The sequence below is a fragment of the Falco cherrug genome, chromosome 4 (assembly GCF_023634085.1).
Source record: "Falco cherrug isolate bFalChe1 chromosome 4, bFalChe1.pri, whole genome shotgun sequence".
In the NCBI taxonomy this organism is placed as follows: domain Eukaryota; kingdom Metazoa; phylum Chordata; class Aves; order Falconiformes; family Falconidae; genus Falco; species Falco cherrug.
Window position 1 is genome coordinate 8,355,726 of NC_073700.1, and position 22,901 is coordinate 8,378,626.

The following is a 22,901-nucleotide window of genomic DNA, read 5'->3' on the forward strand; positions in this document are numbered from 1 at the left end:
AAGCTTTTCAGTACTTTCACACAAAAAACATCTGAAAATCAGGAGAGAAGCTTGAATATTCCAAGTAATTTTTAAGAGCCATCTGTTGGAAAGGTATATTATCTAATACTGCAAGGTCAAAGAGGGAGAAAGTCTTGATTGCACCCTAAGAGGGCACAACCAAAACAGTGAGTTCTTGTGGTGTGCCTTTTGGATTTTTTTTTTTTTTTTCCAGAAAAACCCCTTCCGTTCCCTCAAATCCATCTTAAATGATACAATATTGAAAGATGAGTCATTCAGGCGTTCAGGTTTTGATGCTTCCTTCTGTGGTCTCACAAAAGCAGCTACTTCCACAATGCTGGCCTTCATACAAAAGACACCTCCCCAAACAACACTCAGAGAATCTGAAGCAATTTATCTCCGGATTTAAAGCATTGAAAAAACAAATTACTGATTTTCAGAAACTAGTTTCTAGCCTGGGTCAAATATATTGTATTGTTTGTCACATTCACCTGCCCTCGATCTACGTCGGAAAGTGACAAATTCAGCTGGCTCTTACAAGGTTTAATCCACATGTTCATGCTTTTCTCCTTGTCCCACACTGCACTGTAACAATCTAGAATCCTACAAAGACTCAAATTGCAAGTACTCAAAGGAACCCCGCTACATAGGCAACTTCTGGAAGGAATTAAGCACTGTATTAATGTGCTAACTCTTCTCCCACAGCCACAAAAAACAGACCCCATCTCTGCAATGTTATACTCACACATTACTATTGCACATCCCTGTATTACTATACTTGGTGAGAGGTGCGTTCTTTTTTTGGATCTCTCACATATTTGTCCTGCGAGTATGAATTTGGTCCTCAGGACTATGTAAAGTAACTTTCCTAGAAAAACTAATGCTCTCCATTATGTAAACCTGCGAATTTAGCACTGGCAAAAGATACCAGACTCATCCTTCTGAAATCAATTTATTGAAATGATAGACAAACAGTAGACAGGACCATAGTAGTAAACTGGGGAACAGAAAGATAGGGGAACAGTATTGTTATAGTTAGTCTACAGCTATTAAAAATATGCTTCATAGTCGACAATTGTACTGAATGACTAAATCTCTAATATCACAAGATGCCTTCTGAGACTTAAGAAGAAACAGATGCTGCTGTGTACAACTTATTTGCTATTCCCAGAGACAAAGTTTTCTCACAGCAGGAAAAATCACTGTAAAATGGGTCTCTATCAAGCTACGTTCCAAATTGGATCACATGATCAGTATTCAACCTATCTTGCCTGAAATCAGAGACTGTTCCCAAGTCTAGTGAGTGTATTTGAAGGAGAGAACAAGACATCAGCCTGAAAACAAGGCTACTGAAACAACGGCAGAGAATGCCTGTACTTTAAACAAAACAGCTAATGTGTTAAAAATACTCTCCAGACAGGCTTTCGTAAAGATGAAAACTAACAAAAAAGTACGCAAAAAGTTGTCCACTGAAGTATTAATCACAGAAATAAAACTTATGAATTCATGCAACACGCAGACCTCACACTGTTTTAAAACAAGAAGCATTTTCCCCACATTACCCCTTCTCTCCAAGTCATTGTACATCTGTGCTTGGATCATAGACACAGGGTAGTTCAAAGTTTCTGGGCTTCTGTTATATTATTCAATTATTTAGTGCACAGCTCAGTGAATGTTCTTGATTATGGCAAATCTCCTCCACTGACTTTCAGTACACAGGAAAAAACTGAAAAGCCAAAATGTCAGCCACTATAAGGAATATTTACAATACAGGAACTTCAGAATCACAAAACCAGCCATGTTTAGTAGTAAGCTCTTCTACAGTGTTAAATATATACCTATTTGTTTGCATTTCCTTTGGGAGTGATCTCACAAAGCAAGACAGTAGGTGAATACTGAGATAAAGCAGCCCATGCAGCTGTTTTAGGAAAATATTTTGCTGTGTCTGCATTTCCAGCTATCTGTTTCTAAAGCTGTATTTCCCACCCCCCAGAAGGTAGCAATTCAAACATAAGAACATACAGGCCCATTAAATGATGGATTAGGTGCACTACTTCACAATCTTGAGTTAGAATATATTGCACAGGATGATTCAGTGTGTAAGAATTATTCTCTATCATCTTTCTCTCAGAAATAACAGGGCATGCTATTTCAGTGGACTCTATATGATATTCTAAGCCACTTATTCAGAAACAGAAGTAGTTGGTTTATTTATTCATAAGGTTAGGAAAAAAGAAAAGGGGGGAAAAAAAATTATTTCCTTACTCGTTCATATTCATCCTTGGCTTTACTAAGCATTTCCAAGATGTCAATGGGCCTGTTTTCATTGCAGCCATTGGTTCTGCTGGGACTTTTTCTGTCCTGGGAAACATGCTGTGATCTCTGAGCTTCTTGTTCTACCACTCTGTAACAGCAATGGAGAAACAGGATTTTATCTAGAGTTAACATCTTGCAAAAAACAGTAAGGAAAAATGTACTCCCAGCATATTAACATGTTTTGTTCTGCCTGAATAAAACCCTCACACATAGTTGACCAAAGTTACACAAATTTTCATTTGCCACAAGGTTTACACAAGTCAAATTGTCAAATGGTCTGTACGACTTCTCTCCAACCCAGACAGCACTGGTCTGTCTCTCACAAAGTTTGCCTACAGTAAACACTACTTCTGTAAACCTGTCATTTTTAGACATTTTTACAATAAAATACATGGACATCCAAGCATACGATATACAAAGAGCACATGTATTATACCATAGATTGAGGAAAATGTTATTTACTCTTTATTTCCTAACTTGCATTTTTTTCATATTTAGCCAAATCAAGCCATGTTATTCAACAAAATCAATTAAAACCAGTTATAACTTAGGATGAGGCCTACCATTATCTAAGAAAACGAAACCAGTATGAAAGAAGAGAGCTGGCTCACACCAGATGTTTCTGGAGTCAGTCTACAAGGAGGCTTAGAGCAAGTTACCCCTTACTCCTCCACTTAAGGCTCTGGAAAGAACAGCAAACCATTTCCTTCTCTAGCTGCCCTGTAGTCATTCCAGTTACCTGCAGGTCTACAACATGTCTTTTCCTCTGGCCTTTGGTGCCTATGGTTCATTCACCAGTTCTACTCCACCCCTGCCTACCTCAAGTATAAAAAACCTTCCATTTAAAAGACTGCAAGAAGATGATGTGTACCTGGTCCGTTTCATTAATGAAAGTAAAGGCAGCATATACTTCTACTCCTAATCCATACGCAGTTCACAAGATATACATGGCTGTGCAATGCGCTAAAGCTTATCCTCTTGAAATAAACACACACCAGCCTGTAATCCTTTCTTTTTTAAGCCTGCATTAATCAAATATGTTAAGAAAAAACAAGCACTGTAAACAGAGCAGAGCTCTGGAGCTAGCACATCACTTGAGAACTCTCATGCTGTGGTACTGATGGCTGGTGGGGGAGCCAAGAGGTGCCATCACAACAATCACAGGACATGTCAATCATTCCAGCCTCCAGTTTTTTTAGGTCAGTTTGGATTCAGGACAAACTGGATTTTATAGACTGTATTTATATGCACATCTATGTTGCCTTTTCTGAGGAGAAAAGTAGTTCAACTCCTGGAATTTTCTTCCCAGTTTTCTAGCAACCAAGGCTCTTTACTTCGCTAGAGTTTAGCTGCATTCATTTGAATAAAGGTTAGATTTGGCTTTTAAAAATTCAATGTTGCTTTCAGAATTACTTTGAATATTTTTAATCATACAAGCTGCTTATTAAGCCAGCTTCTCATTATTAGTACAACTTTGTCTGTAAGGAAGCATTCACCTGCGAACCTAATTTGGAATAGGTAGGCCAATCTACAGTGTGACAATTTCCAAGAACTGCAGCGTGTGCTCCTTTGGATGAAGCAGCTCAATACCGTACCAACGTTTCTATGGTGACACCCTGAAAGAACATTTTGTTCTAGCACCCCACGCGGTCATACAGTCCTGACTTAGGACCTGTCTAAACTCAACTCCAAAACTAGGGATGAGAAAGGGCAAGGTAAAAGAACCAGAACACTTTGCTGAGATTTTAAGTGTTAGCATAATCATATCAGAAAAAAAAGAAATACTTCAGATAAAAGGAAAACTCTGGACAGCTGAAGTCACGCCTGAGCTGCGTGATAGGTGAAGCAAAGGTTTCAGTCTTGAGACATTCCTCCTGCTCTTAGCTAACTGGTCCAGAAGGTTTCAATAAAACATCTTCCCATTAAACAGTCCTAACTGGTGTCATAGCAAAGTATCTTCAAGGAGTACATCCATCTCACAGATATGTTTCGCAAAGATTTCTGAAAAACATTTTGTGATATTTTCCTGTTGTCCATTATGAAGTGTTTGTTACCTTTTTAAAGTTTACTTTTTTTTTCCCCCCAAGAATAATAAATCATCTTCTCATGTAGATGTTTAACAGCTCTTCCTCCATCCCCTGTCTCATGCAGGTTACATTCAGATGGTGTTACCAATATACCCCCAAAACTATCTGAGATACTCTCCCACCTCTGTTGCCTGTATCTCAGCAGTCAGTTTGGGTCTGACTGTTGAAACAGGGTAAAAACAAGTTTAAAGACTAACCTAAAACTAAAAACCCCATACAAATTTACATGTCAGAATGCAATAGTTTCACAAAGATTTGAAAAACCCCATTTTCTATCCTACTAGAAAGCTCATCCCTCATAAACAACCATCTTGGCTTGACCCAAATTCATTCCTTCTAAAGTCAGGAGTCTGATGACTCCCACAACATTTTTTAGTTTCAGAAAAACCTAATACATATATTAAAAAAAAGAAAAGAAAAGAAAAGAAAAGAAAAAGAAAAGAGTTCTGTAAATCAAATAGCTTTGCTGGGGAAAAGAGTCAACTATGGCAAATCTGTACACTGAGCATGCTCTGTATGCAATCCAGGATTAAATCTTTTTTAAGCAAGGCCTGCTGTTTCCTTCCATTATATCAGATAGTAGAAGATGCACACATTCCTTTAGGGACACAGTAGCTGCTGTGACAGTTTAAGAATATCTGCAGTTATAACATCGTGAAAATATACCTGGCACAGCCTCACAAAAGTGGGGGTGGGGTGGGGGAGACACAGAGAAAGAGAATATAAGAAGTGAAATCTGTGATTACGAAGCCTACAAACACTAATTTACTTTTCTTTTGCAAGATAAGCCACCAAAATATAAATGGATGGCCTGCAATCCTGTTAACTCAGTCTGGCACAATAAGGTCAAGTCAACCAGCAGGAAAGAGAATGCAAATCTCCTTGAAACCTTTTATGGTAATGTTTCTGAAGCTCTGAGGTACTATAAAGTCCGTACCCTTTCCTATCAGTGGTAAAAGAACCCACCTAAACAAGAGGGTGCAAAGCCCAATTTCCACCCAAGACAAGAACCTACGGAACAAAATTAAATATTTATTTCCAAATATACTGAACTAAGCCTGGTGGAGCCTGCCTGCTGCCATGTGCTGAAATGCAGCTTTCCTTCTCCAATATTCAATTTTATTTTATGTTTTTTAATTATAGTGCATTTTTACTTTCTTAAATACATCTTTCACCCAGGATGAAATAACTCCTGCAGTTTCAGCCTCCATATAGAGAAGCACAGAAGTATCAGCATTTTTACTTTTCTTCTGACTGCCTTCTACCCATTTTGGAGGAGAAAAAACTTGATGTTTGTGGAAACAGATGTCAGCAAGACAGTGGCAATCCGCTTCTCATCAAGTTTTTAACAATAGCCTCGGAAGTGCAGCTTTTCCATCCTACAGTAATGTGCAACTAGAATGCCTTCATTTCATTTTTCCTAATACAAATCTTTAGATGCTCAGAAGCTATAAGACATGTGGTACCAAATTTAGTGTGATTTCATTCTACAGTGCTTTTTCAACAAAAACAAGTAAATACACTTACACTAAATACTTTTATAAGTATAGAAATGGCTTCTGCCAATACCTTTCGTACCCCCAACACAATACACAATCTCAAGGGAAAAAAAGGACTATAAGGATTCTGACATTCCATAATCTAATAATGAAGAAAGACCTTATGAAAAGAAGCGCTCAGATAACGGAAGACTTATTACTAGTAGCACTGAGGCTAGCAAAGATCACATACCTTTTTTTGACCAAGTTAACAGTAGCAAAGACTAAAAATCATAATGAAGTCCTAGCCAGCTCAGCAAAATTTAAGTCTTTATTCTACCAATATCCAATGAATAAATCTTTTTATTTACACATTTGATTTCTCTAAAGCTCAATATATGTTTCCCAAAGTCTGCTTGATGCATTAACTCTAATTTCAAAGGTATTTTAAAACCACAGTCATTCTAACACCCACCATAAAATAAAATCCAACATTTAAAAAATACATTTCAGCTTTCTGGCCTTCCAAAATAATCTGTAATCTCTGAAACTTTCTAGGCTGCTGAGATGCTACAATCACAACAGCATGTGAGTATCCACACCATAAACAGGGGTGAAGCAATAACGTCAACTTTGGCACTTCTGCCTGTGTGTGTTAACAAAGCTGCTTTACAGGCATCAGAGACCCAAGAAAAGGCAGACTATGGTAGTTTAGAAAGGAGATGACAACAGAGCTTAGATTATTCCCTGACTGACTTTAAACAAACCTGCTGGGTCTACACTATGACTAGTTTCCATATAATTAAATTTTGCCAGTCTCCAAGAAATCCCGACTTGCAAGACCCAACATGCTGATAAAGGCATGCAATAGAAAAGAAAGTTCAGGAAAGTAGTGTGATAGCAAAGAAAAGTAAAGCAGAAAACAAGGGATGAATATCCTGTGCAGTCATCTGTATTTTGCAATTTTGCATTTTTGCTAGCGTAACTACTCTGTCACACAATTCAAGCTCTTCTCTTTTGTAAGGATGTTGAAGATTTGCTTTAAGTTAATTCTTATCCTTTTCTATTAGTAAAAAGTCCTGGCTTAATCTGCAAGGCACCTCACCTGCAGGAACAGAAAGGTGCCAGAATACCTTCCAATCACAACATGTTTTAAAGACTGCACCACACTGCCAACTCAACCAGTTCCAGCCTTCTTTGACCTCTGTTCACTCAAACTTCTGTCCTCCAATCTGAAGCGCTCAGCTGTGGCAGTGCAACCATCACAGATCTGCCAACTGCATTGCTACAGCGTCAGCAGCTTAAACTAACACTGCCATGTTATTGCAAAGACAGTCTTTTAAGGTTTCTTTAAATTCAGATTATGTCAGAAATACTGCTGCTGCATGACATCTCTAGGAGCCCCTGGAACTATAAAATAATGCCAAGAGACAAGGCAGCTTTATAAACCAACTTCATCTCCAAAGGGGTTAAAAAAAGAAAGAAAAATGTAAACAAACAATGCAGAAATTAGCAACAGGCAGCTCTTCTTATTTCAGAGTTTTACTTTCTTAACATCACTAACCTGTTCCACCTACTTTTCCCACTATTCCCCAAACTCTTCGCTTTATACCGGAATATAACTAAGCCTTTAGAAAAAACAAACAAATAAAAAACCAAAAAAACCCACAAACCCAAACAAAAAAACCCAGCCCACCACCAAACAAACCACAAAACCAACCAAAAAAACATCACCATTGTTTTTTTGATCACACTTTCTGCATCAGAGGATATTAGCCAGCATCTCTATACAAAATAAAATACAAAATAATAAACAGTGTTCATACTTGCTTTCTTGGGAGAATGCCAACTAACTTCAACTGATTTTTTTAACTGAAAAATTTAATGTTATCATTTTTTAAAAACCAAAACCAACATTTTGATTAGTACAAAAACTGGTACCAGCCAAGAATGCTGTATTTTTCTATCTAAGGAAAGTGAGAAAAACCCCAAAATGTTTAATAGGTTCAATTTTTTTTCTGTATTGCATAAAAGAATTGCAGAATAGTAAGACCACAGTACTTACTTAGCCATGAGTTTTGCTATTCGATGACAGTCATTCTTGTCGTAAAACCAGATACTGTAAATTGACACTTGAAAATGAGAAAAAAAAGTATAAGAAAAATTTTTTAAAAAGTAATCAAATCAACAGGAAAAAACACAAAAAGCAGCAGTCCATTAGATCTGCAATATATGAATTACCATCAATTTTCACTCAAATACTCTGTGTGACTGACTACTATTTATAAAGTAAACAAATAGCATATGTGCAAACACAAATACAACTTCAGTCATTAAATGCAAGAACTACAAAAAGTTGATACTGTTTGTAAATAAAAGTGGCAGGAAAACGAAGCTTTAACTACCCCATGCCTTTTAACTACAGCTGCAACCTTCCTGTTTTGAATTACTGACTTTACCATTTAAACTAGGCTAAAGAACATGATCTTTTTTTTTTAAACACTCATTTTTAAATTTGTCAATTTTTGAAGCTCAACAAAAATATTCCAGTTTGAATTACAATATGACAGTTCACTCAGAGGCTTTCCAGAAGCCTCCCTGCTCAAATTCTTTTTGTAAGGAAGGAAGCAGTACTAAAGCTCCAATCATGCTGTTACATTTATGGTGCAACTTAAAACTAGATTTATCTTGAACCCTGCTCTTTGAAGGTATCAAGGACAAAGCAATGAGGGCAAAAGGGTCTCAGCCCTGCAAGACACTAAGCCCCATTCTGGCTTTCAGAATAAGTACAAGTCCACTGAAAGTTGGCGGTTAGAACCTGGTCACTGAGTTGAAAGATACTTCATCAGAGGCAGAAATACTGTCAGTAGTACTAGGTACTATTTCTTCATCAGCAATCCCACTTCAGAGGCCATTCTTACCCACACCCATGGTCATCTATTTCCTCACTGTCCCCACAGCTGTGCAAACACAACAAATCTGCAGAATTCTTTCCAAATTTGTATTTAATTCAACCCACAAAGCAGGTTATTTCAAATCTTGATTCACCTATGAAGTGTACCAATGCATAGTGTGGAAGTACATCAAAGGCACCTGGACTCTCTACATACGCTACCATTAAAGTATTTTAATTTCTGAAAATAACAGTTTTAAAAGTCATCTTTAGACTACTGTTCATACCAAAGTTTTTATGAAGTTGACATCACTGATTACAAAGATATGATTTAAAGTGGAGGAAAGGAATGTTTAAAAAACAAAACTAAACTACGTTTTCAGCCAGATGTCATTTTTTTAATTTCAAAGTGAAATCATTTGACCCCTGCCTTTTTTTTTTTTTTCCCCTCCTCAAAACACTCAATCTCAACCAAAGCCCACTCAAAATTATTCAAGCAATGACAAAGACGGCAATTACTTACCAAACTTTTTTCCTAAGCCTTCCAGTTATCCTAGGGTTACTGTGTTGAACCAAAACCCTCAAAAAGTCATGCCCACACCTCACTTCTGTAACAATATCCTAAGGCAAACTTAAATTCTACTTTGCTTTTTATTTTTCAAGTTTATTTTATTAAACAGTAATTAACTTCTGTGTTTGTTTCTTTAGAAGTTACAGCTTAAGTTAGACAACAAAGCTTTTCAAGTAAGAAACAAAGAAATCAATACAGCGTAATTTAAGGAACCTTTTTCTTACAAGAAGACATATGCCAATTTTAAAGAAGCATTTCATACATATATCCAATGCTTATGAAATATTCATTAATATTTACAGTTTAATGTAGCTGGATTGTCTACTGCATAGAAACCCAAAAAAGTTTCCAGTTTGAGGTACTTCTTTAGTCATGTAGCATATCTTAACACTGAAGAAAAGCTCTTTCCCTTCCCTGACTTCATTATCAGACAAACTGCCAAGAGAAGAAAGCTTCTTCAAAAGCATACTTGCTGAAGAAATGAAGATAAGGAACCTATAATGATATCTTAATGGGACAAATGATAAAAGTCACACTCAATTCTGCCAGAAACAGGCCTACACAAGACCAGAAGTAGATCCAAATCTCAGTTTGGTGTACAGACTTATCAGGCTTTTTTTTCCACTTTGTACTGCTGGCAAGCAATCACAGGGAGTCACTACAAAACATTAACAGTATTACAAAGACGTAAAGCAGATTATGAACACATGAACTCAAGCATTAACTTAGATATGGTCCAACAGGCTGGAATGTTTACTTTTGTCTTTTCAAAAGGGGACTCATTTGTACTATCAGTTCAGTCCCCTTGCTCCAGAAGTATGTGTGTGTGTCCCAACTGCATTACTATATTTGATATATATCTTACACGCATGTAACTTTAGCTATGAACATTTGTTTATTTAAAACAGAGTTGGTACATACCAGTTCTTTTCAAATCTGTGACCTTTTTATTGCACTCAGCATAAACAATAGCTGAATGGTCATATTTATAATGGCATATCTTTCTATTACAGCTCTTTTAAGAGTTTCATGCAGCAGAAGCCACTAAATTAAGCGACTTATTTTTCCATCTAGTTCAACACTTTCCACTCAGCTCTTCTACACTGAATGTTGGGCAGCATCTTTAGCAATCGAGTAGAAGCAGTTTGTAATTATCATCAGCAGTATCTTTCAGCTGGATTCACACTACATTTTGACACACAAAGTAATAAGTAACCCATATCACAGAGAAATCAGATTTTATGAAAATTAAAACAAGTCATCACTTCATCGACATTCTTCTCTGACATATGTCATTTTTATTAGGTATCTGTGGCCTAGTGTTTCTATCTAAAACATGTAACATTCAACTTCTGTCCAAATTTGACTGGATCAATCATTAAAACTTGATTGAAATTGCTATTGGGAAATCAAAGAGATTTTGAGATAATAAAAGCATTATGAAAGCCTTCCTGCTCAAGCCTAACAGTTGGATGACACCAAAAAGGTCTTGGTCTCTTCCATGTTGTGCTCCCATTGCTTCACGAGGCTGTCAGCTTACTGTTCCAATGCTGCCCATTTAGCAGATCCGAATTAAGAGTAGGGATAGCAAAGTGCCACACAGAGGCCTGACTCTTCAGAAACATAAAATGAAGTTGCATCCCAGAGCTGTAGTTTCACTTCAGTTTTCATTTTAAGTGAGCAGAAACAAGCAGTGTCACCACCCCTATAACTTTGCTGTTAACTCATGCTACCTCAATTCAATCCTCTCCCTTAAGTCCACCAGACACATTTTAGTCCACAGAAGTTCCTTGATACTGTTTGTGCATCAGCTTAACATACCATCTAGCACAAGAGAGAGGGGAGAAGCAAGAAGCTGGGGGCATCACAGTAAAGGCAAAACTGGTAAAACATTTATGAACCTGTAGCCTGAAAATGCTATGCCAGGAAAAGTGTACGTGGGACCTATCAGCACTGACAGTTTCAGAGAATCCAGACACCACCGCTCTTGCCTTAGGCAGTTCAGCTACTTGTGCAGGTACAGCTTCATCTCATTCAAAAAGATAAAGTTTAAAAGTTACCTTAACTAGTTGGAAGAACTGACAGAGGAAAGAAGAAAGTTTTACTTTACAGTTCTGATTTAGATGATGCTACAACTGGAAGTGGAGGACAGTAACCTTTCAAACCCTCCCTGGAAAGAAAGGGCTCTTATTTTGAAGCACATCAACTTAAGCAGATCTCACTCCCATAAAGAAAAGCACATATACGCATCATTTGCATATGGTTTTTTTTATCTATGTATTTTTTTACACTTCAAATAGAGTTTAAGGCAAAAGCACGTACCTCTCAAAACTCTTACTTCTTCCAGTAGCAAGGTTAGCTGAATCGCCACCTCTCCTCAGCATGTTCTAATATCTTCTTCACTGAGATTCCTCATTCACTATTCATATTTTCCTCAATTTAGATATTAGCCTACCACATACATTTATAAACCATTAAGATTAATAAAAACGTCCCTCCCTTTCTTATTGTTTTGACTATCTAAGGCCATTTCACAAATACAGTTCACAGCACAATCCCACAAGCAGTTGCACTGGAGTAATTCAGCAGGTGACAAACAGCATCCAAGACCAGGAACACCTTAACAAACTGCCACCTGACAAAATACAGTGTGGAATGAGAAGGATTACTTCTTTGCAACACTGAACCAGAGCAGAAAACCCCTTCCAGTTAGAGTGCCATCTTTCAGGTCACACAGAATATTTTTAGAACTTCTTAACAGCTTTCAATGGTTTCTCCCCTCCCCCTAGCTTGCATTGCTGCTTCTGCTATAAAGGTATCAAGAACAGGCTCCTTTCTTATCTCAGGCTAAACCACTGGGTTAATGCGCTTGCTGGAGAGTCATTCAGCTTTGGCAATCACAGAGATATGTTATACTTAATGCATTGCCAGCAGGCAACAAAGGTGAAAATGAGAGACTTTCCTTACCAGTAAAGATGCCTTATTTTGAAAACAGCCAGGAGCTCTTTCAAAGAATTTTAATCGAAATAATGCCGCTATTTTGCTTTTGCTGTTCTGAATACAAGTTGGTTTGATTAATGATAACAAGCCCAGAAGACAGCACTTTGTAACTGAGTCTTTCACTTAAATGTATAAACCTCTCCAAAATCCGTTATTTTTGTTTTACTAACTCTAACCCTTGGACAGGTATAAGAAGCAAGAAAGAAACAAAACAAAACAAAAAACCCACACTAAACAAGGACCATCTATTTTAATACCCAAGTTTTATGCTTAGCATCTGTCTTTTCAGCACCATGGAAATCAATCTGCCTGACCTCCCAAGTGAACTAGCCTGGATTAAAAAGCCTTTTAATCAAGACCAACACCACCGATACAGAGGGAAAGTTATAAATGAGAAAGACTTAGAAGAATACTTCTTGCAGACTTTAAAAGGTAAGTTGGCCATTGCTTAAAACTTTTGACTTATTTTCCTCTATTATTAAGCAAACTATCAACTATTAGCTTGAAATTCTCACATTACAGATTAATAATAGTCCAACCTGAAAGTTTAGTACTTTCTTTCAATGTTACTGGCAGAACTGTATGCATTTTTTTAAACAGAGTTTAATGTACTTTTCACAAAATATAGATAAGAGGAAACAAGCTTAATTTTTAAAAAAAGTCAATGGGATTCAGTGCTTATTGAACAAATACCCTGAGTACTCTAAAGAATGTGCATTCATCTAGAGGGGAAGTTAGACAAGGATCAAAAGTATCCAGCAACACAGATTGCAGATTAAAAAATTATAAATAGCACATGAAATCTGAGGTTTAATTTCAAAAATTCTACTTTTTAAGAGGAATTCAAAATTAAAAATGTTACATTAAGGCAAACAGTTTCTTTTTATTTTGGTAATTTCTTGATTTGTTCACTTTGGGAGATACTTGCTTTTTTTATTTCTCTCTCACAATGAAAAGTAGAATACCTTTTCCTGTTTACCACTGTAACTGGTATAATGTCTCACAGCTTTAGTCACACACCTTATCATTTTTTGCTTTTGATCTGATGATGCCTCATGAATAAATAGTGTAAGTTTTCAGGGAGCATTATATACAGCTTTTAAAATAGACATAAACCCAAAATTTTGAGAAAGGCTAAGTATTCTTTTGGGGCCTGAACTGTATTACATAGCCAGAATGATTTTGAGAAAAAGAATTTCTGAAGTTGGGAAAGACTTCCCCATTAACACCTAAAATATTAAAGGTGTTATTTTCTGGAAACAAAGAAAACCCCAACCCCCCTAAAACAAACAAAGAGGCTTCTACATGTCTTACCTCTAACTAGAATAATGAGTAACAAATTGACCCAAACATCTTCCATTTCACTCAGTGAACAAAACAAAAGGTAGACATAAGAAAGATACTGTATCACTCGATCTATTCTTCCAGAACACCCACCAAAGACTCCTTCACATCCCACCCTGTAAAAACAGGGGGGGAACTCCCCCACCCTCAACAACTATGAAAGATAAGTCAGGCCTCCTTTCCCATGGGAATAAAATAGCAATTACCTAGTCTTTTTCTAAGAGTATGAAAAAGCCTTTGTGCAATTGGATAAAGGATCTCGTGTCTACAGCTTAAGAGAAATTAAGTTCTGATACACAGCAAACTAAAAATTCTATTGTATATTAAAAAGAAATATTTCAACAAATCAAATTATAAAAGAATGGTAAAACCCACCAAAAATATTATGATCTCGCATGACAGGGAAATCACTCTTAAAGCCTCCAGCCAACCAAGAATAATATTTATATACTGCTTGCAAAGTTCTTCACATAACTTGTGTTCTCTGCGCAGAGTGGAGTATGTCACTTCCTATACTCGGTACAGCTCTCATGCCATTTAAGACAGAAATGCCAGAGCTTGGATCTGGTATACATAAGAGACTGCCCTTATTACCTTAAGACAGAATCCCAGAACAAAGTGAAAATGTGAAGTTTATAAAACAGTAGTATCATAGTCAATTATAAAAATTGTTGACATGGAACCTTCCTGGAGTATGTGGTGGCATAATTTTGCTTTGTTCATTTTCTGCTATTTTATCATGCCCTGGGGAGGTGTAAACCATGATTTGTCATTGATCCTTTTACAACATAAATACACAGGCATAAAACACATTTGTCTCTGCCAAACAGTACTATTAATAAATATGATTTTAGGGTTTTATCAGGTACTTTAAACCATTCCCCACCTGTAAACTAAGGAAACAGAATCATCAGTTCAATCATTCAGCAATCTTTGCAGGACAACTTATTCTTAAAGTGTTTCTAACAATCACAGATTTCCTCAAGCAGGACTCAAAAATACACTACAAGAAACAGGGCTGTTGCTACACTCTGTTTAAGAGGTAGGAGAGGTAGTTTTTCTTGCATAACCTAGCAGTCCACAGTCTTTCAGTCATTAAAGACTATGAGAAGAACTTCACATTACATTACGCCCTTCAAGGCACACATTACATTAATCACTGGCTTAAAACTCTGATTTGACTTAGTCCCAAAAATGCAAAGGTTTTTCACTCCAGCAGGCGGCTGAGCAGAGGTGGACACCTTTCTGCATGAAAAGAACTTGGACAAGAATCCCCTAATCTACCCATACAAATAAAACATGTACATGTTGAAATTTGTCTGCAAACTCAAACCAATCCTGAAGGATTTTGTTTTGTTTTGTTTTTTTGGGTTTTTTTGTGTGCGTGGGTTTTTTGTTTTTTAGTTTCACAAATACTATGCAGATAGAGGCAAGCAGCTTTAACACCGAACATTTCAATCACATAATTTGTTTCTTTCTAACTAATTCAGGGGACAGAGGTCAGAAAATTTGGGAAACTGCATAAAGAAGAAAATCCAAACCACAACTAAATGCAAAATTATAAGGGAGCTAGTGGTGCTGAAACTGTAAGGAATACAAAGCTTAGAGACTGTTTTCTAAGCTTTTAAGCTTGTATTTGAACAAAGGGAACACTAGTGGCTAGAGCACACAAAAACTGATCTACTGCTTATTTACGGCACTTGGGGAAATAACTAATGACATATTAACTACACTGAATATTTTTAGTTTGCAATCAGTATAGACTGTTCCTGGACATGCTACCACCCTCTTCGAGGGGACAGGACAGAGTGAGGAAATAAAGGACAGTTTCTGACCAAAGTCTTTTAAAATGACAACAGGGATAATAACAGGAAAAAGCCCCAAACGCTTGATTACTTTAGAATGCAATTATTTCCTATATTCAGTCTATATTTTGCTTGCTCACCTTTGTATGAATTTCTTCCTTCCTCACACTTTTCTGTCATCTCCATCCTATCTCACATGAGCCTCCCACAGATCTTACATAATAGTGTCCCATAGGAAAAGGAAAGCTTTTATCAATGAAAGGCAGATAATTAGCTTTAGGAGCTTCTAATAAACTCACACACAGCCACCTCGTCCGATTACAACTACCTGAAGGGAGGTTGTAGCGAGGTGGCAGTAGGTCTCTTTCCCCAAGTAAGAAGTGACAGGACAAGAATTAACTGCCTGAAGTTGTGCCAGAAGAGGTTTACATTGGGTTTTAGGAAAAATTTCTTCACCAAAAGGTTTATCAAGCATTGGAACAGGCTGCCCTGGAAAGTGATTGAGTCACTGTCCCTGGAGGTATTTAAAAGACACGTACACGGTTTAGTGGTAGACTTGGCAATGTTTGGTTAATAGTTAGACTCTGTGATTTTAAAGGCCTTTTCTAACCTAAACAATTTATGATTTTGTGATTGTTTCCTTTAAGTGATCCTATAGTCACTCCCACTAGCATATACCATAGTAATTCCACTGCAGCTCCTGCTTCCTGATACCATCAGAAGTTCCAGAAAAGAAATGAATGAACTTTCTGCTTCCCTTATGCTGCCTATCTCACAACCACAATTCTTTCCTCTAATGCCACCTCATCGGCCATCCTTCCCCTAGCACCACCACCTACAGCTCCTCTTCCTTCCAAACCAAGCAACATCATTAAACATCCAACTCAATGCAATATTCCTCCCCTCCCAATTTCTTGCCAGTCATTTACTTCCCTAATCTCCTAGACTTCTCAACTTCCTGGCAAGTTTTGACTTTTTCCTCTCAATGATCCTTACAGAAGGATGATTGCTAAGACTGTTAAACAAAGAAGACCACCTACTTTAAGCTGCTCTTTGTCACCATGATGGAATCTATTCTACTCCCCACAGATTCTAGAGGCTTTCCAAGGGGGAAACAGGAAGGGATTAACATTTGACTGTTCTTTTAAGTACACTGAAGCGTAGTCAAAGCAGTGTTGCTATCAGTAACTGGGACATTCTGACAGAAAGACAACATGGTGTTGAGGAAGTACTGTATCCAGACAACATCCAGGTTCTCCGAGTAATTCAGTAACAGGAACCTGTCACTAGACAGCATGCAGCAAACTTGTTTCAAGACCCCTGCCCAGTAAAGAGGACATGAAATGATAGCTTCGTATCAGCAGGACTCTCTGCTCTGTGGGGTGCCTTTTATTTTTTACCTACTTAACGTATAGGTGATTTTCATATACAAATATACTCCCTCTTGCTCTCTTTAAGGGCTGCATAACTTATACTTTGAGCTCTTTGGAGTAACAGGACTTTTTAGCATGTACCTAATTGGAACACAGTACACCAGGACTCTGAAGCTCAACCAACGACCCCAAACACTACTAGAATTCAGAAAGCAGCAAGAAGATACTGACTACTATTTTATTGCTCATCTGTAAAATGGCTATCCCAACACCCAAACTTGCTGGAGTCTACACTCCAGTAGTAGTAGAAATTCAGTACAGACACCTATCTCCTGAGCCCAAAATCTACAGTAGAGAAAGAAACATTCAACCTAGAGTAATTTTTCAACTTCTTCAAACAGCTACTGCTTAATATTAAATTTTTCATTTTAAAGAAGGGGAAGCCCTTAGAAACCATTTTTGGTGTTAAATACTTTTAAAATCTATCAATCTTCATTATTCTTTCACAGTTTTTTATTGATGCTATAGCACTGTGTATAAGTTTAGATTAAGCTTATCAGATTAATTAAAAAGTAATAATAGTAATATTGAAATGTTAGTATATCCTCTTTTTATTGAAAGCAGGCGGTCATCATAATATAATAGCACATCTATTTAGGCAAGTCTAGCACTGTAGACAGAAAACATCATCAGACATTTCATTGGAATCTGCTCTATTACGTTCTACTTGAAACAGACATCACAGCAACCAGAAATGGTCTAGGTTAAAAAACAGAACATGAAGTTTATATGGCTTAAAGAAAACTATACTCACAGCTAGCATTTCTGTAGAGAAGAAAAGGTTCATGGAGCTGAAACTCCAAATCTTTATTTACTGGTTCGACCAGGTTGTGCATGTTCAGTCGATTCACTATCGTAAAACCATGATAAGGAGACGCTGACCTATTGTTTCAATTAAAACAAAACCAAGGATTAACACCTTGATCAACATATATAACTTTCTGAAATAGCGTTATGAGTTTATCTTCAGATATCCGCTACTTATTAGTTGAAGCTTTAGCACTCCTGAAGCTCTAATAGTTGTTCTTCCACATCATTTCTTGGCATGCTGACTAATTTAAATTTAAAAACACACTTACTAAACTGCTGAATCAAGGATATGCCTCAAAAAAACATCTATTAAAAAAAAACCTAGGCCAGGTCCAGGATTAAAATGCAAGTGTATTCAATATTTCACATAAGATCGTTTTGAGGTATTGTAGAATCTCTTCTTAGAAGAGAGGAGAAAAAAACAACCACTTACAGATCAACATTTACCTTACTGTAAATAGGTCTGACAATAAAAAACGCTGTTAGCTTAAATAACATGAAATACACTTAGAGGGAAACCATAAACAGTAATTTTTCCCTAAAGAGACTCTTAAAATAAAGACTTGACCCAGTGTCCTCAAAGCAGATAGTGCATTATTCAGAATTGTATTGCTTAGTGAAACAACTTTATTATCATCTAGATTTTTGCTAGATACCAGGTAGAAAAAGAAAACATCAGGCAAGCAAGCAAGCACTGGAAATTCAGGGTAGTTTTACATCTGTTCTCTCTTGCTGCATGAATGTCATGTCAGCATACTCAACTGTGCTTCTAAGCAGCCATAATCAACTCTACGGTAACAATCAGATAAAATTAGCTAGCAGATGTTAACATTTCCATAACAATGTGGCCACCTTTACTGAATGAGCAACAAGAAAATCTGTCAAGAGCTTCTAAGCATGGAGCAAACAGTCCTTATCATCACGAGTTAAGTCTTTTAATGCACCTGACAGAACTATTCTGAAATAATCTGCTAGTCACAGGGAATTTTCCTTAGTTTTTTTGGTTTTAGTTTGGTTGGCTTTTCTTACACTAAATATTTCCAAGCTTAGAGATAAAGTAAAGTGGACAGGAACTGTTTGGTTACTAGTATCCCTTCACAGTGCCAGGATAAAATATTGTAATAACCTAGTCCAGGAGAGTGTGTTTCAGGATGGGTTAAGTCTGCGCTATTTATATTTCTTACATTCAACACAGTGTTATTTCATTGTCAGATCTTTGATTTGCCTGTAATTTAAAACCTATATCCATGATTGGTTTTACATGCCAGTTCCCCTGCCACTGCCTTTCCTCATCCCATATAATTGGAAATTTCTTTCCTGGTTTTTACGAGATCAAGTTGCCCCAAACCTATACACTAACAGATCTCCAGCTTGCTTTTAGTGTCTGCCATTTCCTGATGGTAAGTTAGGACAGATCGGTTTGTTGTCTTTATTGTTTTCATGATCAGCTTTATGGATTTTATTTGACAAAGAAAGACTCAGCATTTAACACACTCAATACATTAACAAAAGCTATTGGATTAACAAAATGAGCTCAACAGGCTGGGTTTCTGTGTGGATACATACGCAGCATTCATAAAGTTTTGTGATTTTTCAGCAATACTTTTTAAGTGCTTTTGACAGAGTTATTCACCTATGTGCAGTTTATTCTTTTTGAATTAGTATACCGACATTAACAGCTGGTCAAATAGCTAATTCTGAGTTTACTGGATTCAGTAAATACAGTATGAAGGCTAACACATGGAGCCACCTAAGGTTTGTTTTCTTAAGGAAGGGAAGTAAACACCCCTTGCAAAAAAGACCCTTACCTTTTGTACACAAATAAGGTCCCTTCAATGTCGGTTTTCTCCTACAAGAGAGAGCAATTGCATTTAAGGGATATGCTTGTTCACACAATCACATAGCTTTTGTATAGCATTTTAATTACAGAGATTTACAATCTCCTTATCTTTTCATGAGGTTTGACGTCACAGGACTGTAATTATAATCTATTATTTTCAGAAAGTACCTTATTTTTCTTCATAAGATTAGGAAATTAAACCCATTTCCAGAAGATTTTGCTTATGCTAGCCATCTGATGATGTGCTATACTGTATTCCTCAACCTTCCTATGCCAAGCCTGACAGGTCAAAGTCGAACAGCTTTCTCATAACCCCATATTTTACTTATGGACTACAGCCCATTAGCCTGCAAATACCAGACAGGTTGTCTTCCACAGCATTACTCAAAGGACAGCAATGCCAGCACAGCCAACAACAAAACAATGTAACTATGGCCCACGGCTCTGTTCCATACTTGTTTTCAAAGCTGCCTTTACCCTGTGCTTGTGACCCACACACAGAGAAAGCTGTGAGCATTTCCACACGCTTCCATTTTTGTAGTTTTGTGATCAAAGTGGCAGTGAAAGAAAATACTTTTCAGTGCAGTGACGAATGCGAATGCCCACACCCCTCAAACCCCCACTCTTCCTGAATCAGGGCTCTGGTCAACACGCATGAGCAACAACAAGTTACAATTTAAAAAAAAAAAAGTCAGTTCAGCAACGGCCACCAGGAGCAAAAGAAACCCCCAGCCCCACAGCCGCTCCGGTGGCGGCTGCCGCGAGTGGGCGAGCGGCCCCCGGGGACGGGCACTGTTGCCCTCCCCCTTCCGAGCGCCCTCCGGGGCCCGCACGGCGGCGGGGGAAGGCAGGCAGCTCCCCGGGGCGGCTGCAGCCCCCGCCGCGACCCCTGCGCAGCTGCGGCCAGGGCACGGGCGACCGGAGCCCCGGCCCCGCACGGCCGGCGGCCGCGAACGCCCTGCCCGGGGCTGCGCCGCCGCCTCACGGGCCGGCCGCGGGGACAGCCCGGGCCGCTCCCCCGCACTTACCCACTCGTTGGCCTTCGGGCTGAAGCTGTACAGCGCTACCTGGCCGGTCACGTCGGCGATGCTGGTGATGTACGGGTCGTGCTGCTTCAGGGCCGCCAGGCTGATCTCCTGCCCCGCTCTGCTCACCGACTCCATCTTGGCTCCCGGCAGCCACTCGCGGGGGAGGGCAAGAAGCAGCCGCGCGGTGTTACCGGCGCGCCCGTCCCCGCCGCCGGCCGGAACGCCAAGCCCCGCGCCTGCCGTTCCGCCCGGCGGTGAGGCCTCTCCTGCGGCCACGCCGCGGCAGCCGCCGGCCACCGCAGCCCGGAGCAGCGAGGGCCTTCCCGGCGGTCTCCCAACCCCGGGCCCGCGGGCTCCCTTCTCCCCAGCCTCGCAGCTCGCTTGCTGTGGGGACTGGGCACCAGCCATGTCTGAGGCAGCCCCCGGGCCCAGCCGACACGCACGGCCTGGGGGTGAGGGCTGCGGTCTGCACACCGCCGCCGCGGCGGGGACAGTGGCCTTGAGGCACAGGCCGGTGAGGCGCAGGGCAGCAGCCGGGCGGAGACGCGGCTTCATGGTGCTCCCGCGGAGGGCTGCGGCGCATCCCCCGGTGCTGCCGGGCACGGGCGGAGCGGTCGGCGGGCAGCAGGTGGAGGCACAGGCACCGGGGCTGGCAGAGCCGAGCCGCGGCCGCCGCCCCCCCGCCGTGCTGCCCGGTGCCCAGGTCGCTGCCCGGTGCCGTGCCCCGCCGAGCGCGGAGCTGTGCTCCCCGCGCCGTCTACCCCCGTCTCGGCCCGGGTTCGGCTCACAGTGCGGTGAGGAAGGGGCTGGAAGCCCCCGGGGTGGGAGCGATGGGGTTATCAGCCAGGCTCCCCAGCTCCTTCCCCGCACTTGGTGCCTCGAGCTCGGCCTGTGAGGTGCTCAGCTGGCCTCGAGTTGTCTGTCCACAGCTGGACATGTCAAGAAGAGAAATAGCTGGTTTGTTTCAACGGTGCCGATTAAGCTAAAGATCTGTTTATTGTTTACACTGTAATCAGCCATTATTTTTATAGTTACGATTTATTTACTGACATGGGCAATGGCTTCTGAGTTCACTGCAGGCTGCGCTCTGAAGTGTGATGAGATGGGCCAGAGGCCGGAGGAAGGACCATCCAGGACTTTGGGGGTGGCACCGTTCGTTTACGTGTTCGTCATCATCTGGTATCTGAATATCCACACTGGGATATGGAATTTTCAGTATTTTTAAAGAATTTTAGAATTAAGTAATTTTCTCAGGCATAGTAAACATTCCGGCTGTTCTGTGTAGTACATGTACAATTTTGCTGGAAGAAGAACAAGGTAATGTGCAGTGCACTGAGTCTTGTTCCTGTGATTTTTTTAATCATTAGTGGATTTTAGGAACAAGAAAGTATAGAATACTTCTTAGCACCAAGGCATGAATGACTTCCAAGATAAGATCACTGCCTTTGTAGCATTTTGTGCAATCTGACAGGAAAAAAAAAAAATTAATTTGTAAACAAAACCATGTTTATGGGGAGGTTCTGACCCTTCTGAGAACGTGAACAGTTTCTACTGAGCTCTGTGTTACCACAGGTCATGTTCTTCTCCATTGCAGGTGGACATCTGATTTTAATACAGCTTTACAGTATAATCCTCTCCCACAGTGGCAGATATTTAATGCACAAGCTATAAGCAAGAATCCAGCAGTTGTGTGGTTCCTTAAAAAGTCTTTCTGACAAGCAGTGGAAATAACAAGTTCCAGTATAATATATTTTTTAAAAACTCTAAAAATGAAGTTTTTTTTGAGAGAACATTAATTTACCTGTTTTGATGTCAAATATTCAGCTATAAAGTAAAAAGACATTTCTTAGGAAAAAATTTAGGGTGGACACAAAACTCCTGTGTACTTCATCCCAGTAACACACTCCTAAATCCCAAGACCTAAACTTCAGTAAAAAAAGAAAACCCAAGCAAAACATACAGAATGTCTTAGAGCTCCATAAATCTTCCATCCTTTTCTAACATTTTTACCACAGGAGCACCCAACCTTATCCATAAAGTTTGGGTGTTCACTGGTTCTGTTAGTAAAGTGCATAAAACCGTTTCCATCAAGGGCAAACAATGACACCTAAGATGTCAAAAATACTTTGATGTAAAATGTCTAGTTATTATTCAGTAACACTCTGTACTAGGAAAAAGATAGTATGAGGAAGTTTAAGTTTGAAAACAATCTTTTATAAAGAGGCAATCAACATTCTAAGGGCTCAAATGAAACAAAGAAAATGACAAAAACTTTTTAAAGAACTGGTTTTAAATG

General features: G+C 39.2%; 1 protein-coding gene across 2 annotated transcripts in view; it reads right to left on the minus strand.

Moving 5' to 3' along the window:
* DCP1A (decapping mRNA 1A) overlaps window positions 1-20,823 on the minus strand; it is a 37,750-nt gene extending 16,927 nt beyond the window's left edge. Inside the window, exons 1-5 of one of the 2 annotated variants that reach the window (XM_055708559.1) lie at window positions 20,606-20,823; window positions 19,546-19,586; window positions 17,682-17,809; window positions 7,947-8,013; window positions 2,266-2,404 (exon numbers count right to left, since the gene is read on the minus strand). In XM_055708559.1, the coding sequence (XP_055564534.1) occupies window positions 2,266-2,404; window positions 7,947-8,013; window positions 17,682-17,809; window positions 19,546-19,586; window positions 20,606-20,740 (510 nt within the window). In that variant the 5' untranslated portion in view covers window positions 20,741-20,823. The remainder of the gene's footprint in view (window positions 1-2,265; window positions 2,405-7,946; window positions 8,014-17,681; window positions 17,810-19,545; window positions 19,587-20,605) is intronic. The other variant, XM_055708558.1, reaches the window with a different exon arrangement.
* Window positions 20,824-22,901: the final 2,078 nt, after the last annotated feature.